This window comes from Crassostrea angulata, chromosome 9 (genome assembly GCF_025612915.1).
Source record: "Crassostrea angulata isolate pt1a10 chromosome 9, ASM2561291v2, whole genome shotgun sequence".
NCBI lineage: Eukaryota > Metazoa > Mollusca > Bivalvia > Ostreida > Ostreidae > Magallana > Magallana angulata.
In genome coordinates this window covers 16,826,016-16,832,015 of record NC_069119.1, presented here as the reverse complement: position 1 = coordinate 16,832,015, position 6,000 = coordinate 16,826,016, and the positions used below count along the sequence as shown (strand labels likewise).

At 31.7% G+C, this 6,000-nt stretch overlaps 1 protein-coding gene across 2 annotated transcripts; it reads left to right on the top strand.

Moving 5' to 3' along the window:
* LOC128163497 (zinc finger protein zfp-1-like) lies at positions 1-4,504 on the top strand. Of its 2 annotated transcripts, XM_052827113.1 has the most exons (7): positions 1-132; positions 328-386; positions 684-821; positions 2,854-3,062; positions 3,443-3,497; positions 3,811-3,869; positions 4,304-4,504. In XM_052827113.1, the coding sequence occupies exons 1-7, from the start codon at positions 53-55 to the stop codon at positions 4,403-4,405; spliced, it is 702 nt and encodes a 233-aa protein (XP_052683073.1). In that variant the 5' UTR covers positions 1-52; the 3' UTR covers positions 4,406-4,504. The 2 variants fall into 2 exon arrangements, with proteins under 2 accessions (XP_052683073.1, XP_052683074.1); XM_052827114.1 differs by lacking the exon at positions 684-821.
* The last annotated feature ends 1,496 nt before the right edge of the window (positions 4,505-6,000 follow it).

Sequence of the window (6,000 nt, the reverse complement as noted above, 5' to 3'; positions counted from 1 at the left end):
GCGAAAGCAGTCTGTGTCTCATAAATCATAATGAAATAGAGAATAGAGGAAAATGATGTTGACATATGCTCTAATACTTTTGGGATTTACATTTATCACTTCTGTTTCCTATTCAGATGAAAACTGTTACAGGTAAGGTTAAAACAAATAAACAGTTATAATTTTGATTAGTTATAATTCACTTTTAAAGCAACTGCATTGTACATGTTTGGGATAATAACAGAAATGAAGAGAAAATGCGTAGTTGAACATTTCAAATCCAATACATCGATTTGATAAAAGATAAAACTATTTTTTTACTGCTTAAAACAGACATAATTTTTGTAGATACGAGAGTGGTTGTTGTCCTGGTTACGAACGGAATAGAGAAACAGGGAACTGTACAGGTTGCTAATGGGGTTGATTACAATTAATTGACCTGTTTTAAATCAAATAAATGTAGCTTGTTCCTCTCTTTGATATTAGACAATGTGTTTTACTTGTAAACGTTATATTTTACGTTAACAGTTCAAATTACAAGCATTTTTATGCAAGTTACTTTCCATAATTTTTCATATATTCCATATATATACAGATTCCAAATCATCAGCAGATTTTGAAATAAAATTTTAAAAATACCTCGCTTTTAGGCAATTGTCTCTCCAAATAACAAATATAACAAAAGAGCAATGCTTTTGTTTCAGAGTGTAAAATTGGATACTCAGGCCTTAATTGCAGCAAGCAATGTCTCTATCCAAGTTTTGGTTGGAAGTGCAAGTTGGAGTGTGACTGTTCAAAAGAAAATTGCAATTTTTCTACAGGATGTCTGGTAAAGTCGTTCTGTAAGTCAAACAGTGTTTTAGTTATATTCGCAATACATTGTAACTGTTTATCAACAGTACAATGTTACATGTATTGCACACGTGGATGTATTTTTTCAACATATACATAATTATAAAGTTATGAAATTTAAAATAATAAAACAAAACAATTTAATGTATGGGAGGTAAAAATACAATTAAAGGACACGGCCATTCAATCAGAGTATTCACATTACGAAGACAGTTCAAAACGACGTTATCTAGTGAACCGTAGTCAATGAATTCAAACATTTTGGTTAAACGCACTTCGTCACCGGTATGGAGATGGGATAAATTTTGTAGAAATGTATTGTAAGAAATCTTTAATATAATTAATATATTATTGCCTAATCATTTTGTCATTGCCATTTAGTACTAAAGCGTATTTATAGCAAGTGCGCTTTTTTTGCTAAGCCATAAGAGATAAAGAAACAAATGTTTTTCTTGCCATTGACCACAGAAAATGCGGACAGATGAAAGGGGAAAGGCCTTGGAAACTTATGGCAACGCATATTTTATTTGATAGAATACGCACATACATAATATATTTTCATTATATTTGATATAATACGCACATACATAATATAGTTTCATTATATTTGATATAATACGCACATACATAATATATTGTCAACTTAAACCCTTTGCTCAAAATGACTATGATATCTCTTTATAAGGAGAAGACATAAATTCATTTTAAGGAAATTATAATTCTCTAAAACAAAATAATCAATTCGTCTACAGATTAATATAAGATATCAACGAGACATTGCATTCGTTTCAATTCGAAACAAGAGTTGTATAAAAATTCCATCTTATCTGAACATGATAAACAGAGTCATTTTTGGATTCATAAACCATGCATAATATTTGTACAATTTTCGCTCGCTCTCAACCACATCATTCGTAAAATTAATGTTAAAATGAAAATATTATCAAAAAAAAAAAAAAACAGCGAGGCGTACAAACAACTTTATAACCGGTACCGTGGTTTTTTCTCCAAGAAATTTCTGAGTGTTCGGTCTTTGTTAAAAAATGGCAATAAATGTTGCCGTTGTACTTATAAAACAAAGGAAATAATCAAATATGCAATAATCATTTTCAAGATGAGGACGCATTTGGTAAGGATTGTAATTCTTATCACTGTGTAGTCTTTGAATTGAACTGTTTTAATTTCAAGATAAAAAGTGTTTTAATCAAATAATGAATAACACACAAACAAACACACTTAACAGTGATATTTATGTACGAGAGTCCTATTTTGATTGCAGGAACAGCCTGAATTAATTTACGGTATATAGCCTAAATGATAGAGTGAAATAGTTTAAACACTTCCCCCACTTTTGTTGAACTATATATGTTTATCGTATTCATATGAAAACATTGTGAAGTAAATATAATGATTTCATTAACTGTTTTGCCACCATAGTTTTGACTGCATATGATAATTAATATGATTGTGGTAATAAGAAATGAATAAAGTAAAAAAAATAGTTCTTTAACAGTTTAATTAACTATGTTCCGCTAAAATACAAAAAAGTATCAATGTGTGTTTAATTTAAATAAAAGTGGAAAAAAAAAACTTTTGCGGTCCTGTTTAAAAATGGAAGAATGAAGAAGAAATACATTTACATGATGTGGTAAAGATACATTAAAAATACGTGGTTGCAATTTTAAATATCATAAAGTTATATTGATATTTGTATTTCAGATTAGCTAACATTCAAACCATCGACGTAAAATATTACTATCGGAATTTTCCTTATAAAAGTACTGCATATTACGTTTATACTTTACTGGAAATGATGTGAAAGTTATTAAAACTGGATGCATCGTTATTGCAAACATTATTTTCAATAAGATAATTAGATGTTTGATACAAATAGAACTAAAAGAATTTCACATTGGAATGCATTTCTTTTGGTGATAATACTGCACTAATAGATAAAAAGTTAGTTCATGAATTTTTTTAAAAAAGTAATTACTGTATGTTTTCTTTTAATTCTTCATGCAGTTGCCTCTCTTCTTCATTATCTGCATCAGCTGAAATCAGAGAACTATAGACTAGAGGGTCACATCAAGTCGCTGGCCACGCGCCGGGATCACTTACTGGCGGTCAACGCCAGACTGTCTATCCCGTTCTCCTCCCCCCTCCACCCAGACTCATTCCTCTACTCGGACAAACCCACTGACGGAAAAACTGTGGAGCCATCTTTGATGCAGGTAATAAAAAAATATATTATCACTCTCTGTGTGAAGATACACTAGCTAGATGGAATTTTTTTCCCCTACCTGACACTGTTTTAATTAAGAAAGTTGATTTAGAATGCTTTTCAGTGAAGGTTTCAAAGAAACTTCTTGATTTTGAAATTGGTTAAAGATTTTTTTTTTTTTTTTTTTTTTACAAATGTTTTTACTGAACAATAAATCGGGTTCTGCAGTGGTGATTTTACTTTACAAATAATATTTTTTACTTTGGACAAAGTGTTTTTAAGGTGAATAAAACTTGACTAAGGAAAATGTAATCCGGTTTTGATATAGAGAGCTCTGTGTATTGCAATGTTAGTTTTGTGCGGGTGAATATATGATGTGTACTTTTGTAGAATGTGGCCTGTTTAACAGCTGATAATCCTGTACAGGCAGGAGGCTCTACCACAGGTAAGATCTCACCTATCCAGGTAAAGGAAATACCTGCGAAGAAAACATTTTTTAAAGAAAATGAAAAGAAGAATCTATTGCATAAAATAAACGTGTACCTCTATCGCTCAAATTCTATGGATATCAATGAAGATGCACAGCTAATTCTATCAAGATTATATATTATACATGTGACAGTAATATAGTATGATTATAATAAGAGAGAGAGAGAGAGAAAGAGAGAGAGAGAGTGAGAGAGAGAGAGAGAAACTCAAAGATACTGTTGTAAGGAATGAATTTATGAAGAAAAATATTTTTCTCCTCTTTATCACAGTTCCAGCAGTAACCCGTGTCTCATCGCTGCCTCCCATGACTTCAGTACTCAACTTATCTGTAAGTATGGCTGTCCAATACTTCAAGCTTGCCACTCTCAATTCAAATATATTTGGTGAATACCACTTACCCATGATATTACATCCTCACAAAAACTTTTTTTTAAATGCCCACCTGTTCTTTGATCTTATCACAAATAGTAACTCGTACATGTATCTACAAACATTGTAATGATCTAAGGAACTAGTAACACCTCCCTCCCTACCTCTTTAGAAATGAAATGTTAGTAGTTGTACAGATGTACATTGAAAGGAAGTTGCTGTGTTTGAACATAAGGTTAAAATATCTTTTTCATGACAGAAATATGAATTTTTCAGTCTAATGAATTGATTGTGGACTCAGAGGTCAAAATTGTGCTGTAATCTTGAATAAATAATTATAGTCCATTACTTAACAGAGAAGAACACATGACCAACAAGTAATTTTTGTTGCAGGTATCCAATACTCTGTCGGCTATGGACAGTACGCCCACATCAATGGAGGTCACCCTCCCCTCATCCTCAACGCCGGACAAAAGCAAACCAGATGTGACCTGAACTCTACTTTTATTGTACCATTGACTCTTGTTTTAAACTAGATATATATATGTATACACAGAACTAATGTTAAAGTATTAATAAAAAAGTTGACAAAAATATAGTAGTTGCTGATTTTTTTATCGTAAAAATCAGATATGTTGGATCTGTGGCTGCAATTTCAAATTCTGGTTCATAAAGACATGTCAGGGAAGGAGCCCAAAGCTATTACAATCCAAGTTATAAGGTTTTCTTCAAGATAAGACTTGTAAATATTTTTTCAGGAGGTCACAGCATGAATAATGAAACATTATATGAATAGTGCCTGTTTGGGAGGGTAAGAATTGAAATTGACACCCCGAGGAAACCAATGTCAACCGACGGGAAGCGTCGGTTGACAATGGTTTTCTCGGGGTGTCAATTTAAACTGTTACCCTCCCCAACAGGCACTATTTATTGCATACTGAATGTCTTAATTTAAAAAAAACTTTAATCCGTTCTTATACCCTCAGTGTTAGCAACACACTTGTCAAAGGGTAACAAAACGAATTGTTACATGCGCGTAAATTATGCGCGTATGGTTCGCCGTAGAATTCACTTAATTTCTATTTTAAAGCAGTAAAATTCTCTTTAAAATTAAGACATTCAGTATAATAAAATAAATTGTGCCTGTTTGAGAGGGTAACTGTTGAAACTGACACCCCCCGAAAACCATTGGCAACCTCCGCTTCGCGTCGGTTGACAATGGTTGTCTCGGGATGTCAATTTCAACAGTTACCCTCCCAAACAGTCACTATTTATATAGTGTTACCCGTTGCCAAGTGTGTTACTAACGATGAGAGTAATAGAACGGATTATCAACTGCATCTAAACCAATCAGATTTCAGTATTTATTAGAAAAGTATAATAATGTTAAATTGTTACATGTATGTATGTCATTTTGTCTAAATATATAGCTCACAGGATAAAGAACAATAGTCTTGGATCTGTCGGTCTCGACTCTTAAAGTCAACTTAGTCTATGAATTGCGTTACAAAGAATTTGAAATTTAAGATTTTTATTCTCTCGATAAGTGCAACTTTTCCATGTAAATTTAAGTCAAGCAGAACAATTATATTTTAACATATGTGTTAGGTGAGTTTTTCATTATTTTGAAAAAAAAAATACTTTATTTAATACAATTATTTATAAAGAGAATAATTAACATTCCAAGCAAATTTGAAGTCAATGCATTACAACATATAAGTCAACCACTTTACTATAATAACTTTAGGAATGACAACAACTTAATGAATGACAGTTTCCTTAGAAAACCTCTTAGGAACTGTACTAGGAACCAATTAGTGATACAAAAAAACCCCAATTAAAACTTCCTCAAACTACTTTAGATAGCAAGAGCAGTCCATGTCTTGAAATTTTATTGAAATACAGGAAAATGGTGTCAACATCTGCTTTAAATCTTCTGGTCTATACAATAATCACATCTGTTTCGAATTCAGATGAAATTTGTTCAAGGTAAGGTTGAAAAAAGAAACGGTATTTATTTTGATTAGTTTAAATTCGCTTGTGAAGCAATTGTATTGTACATGTTTTATGATAATAACAGAAATGAGAAG

Excerpts from the sequence above, each read along its gene's own strand:
- LOC128163497 (XM_052827113.1), top strand. The coding sequence starts at position 53 with ATGATGTTGACATATGCTCTAATACTTTTGGGATTTACATTTATCACT. Across the intron at positions 3,063-3,442 it reads TGGAGCCATCTTTGATGCAG|AATGTGGCCTGTTTAACAGC; the intron begins GTAATAAAAAAA and ends GTACTTTTGTAG. Across the intron at positions 3,870-4,303 it reads CTTCAGTACTCAACTTATCT|GTATCCAATACTCTGTCGGC; the intron begins GTAAGTATGGCT and ends TTTTTGTTGCAG.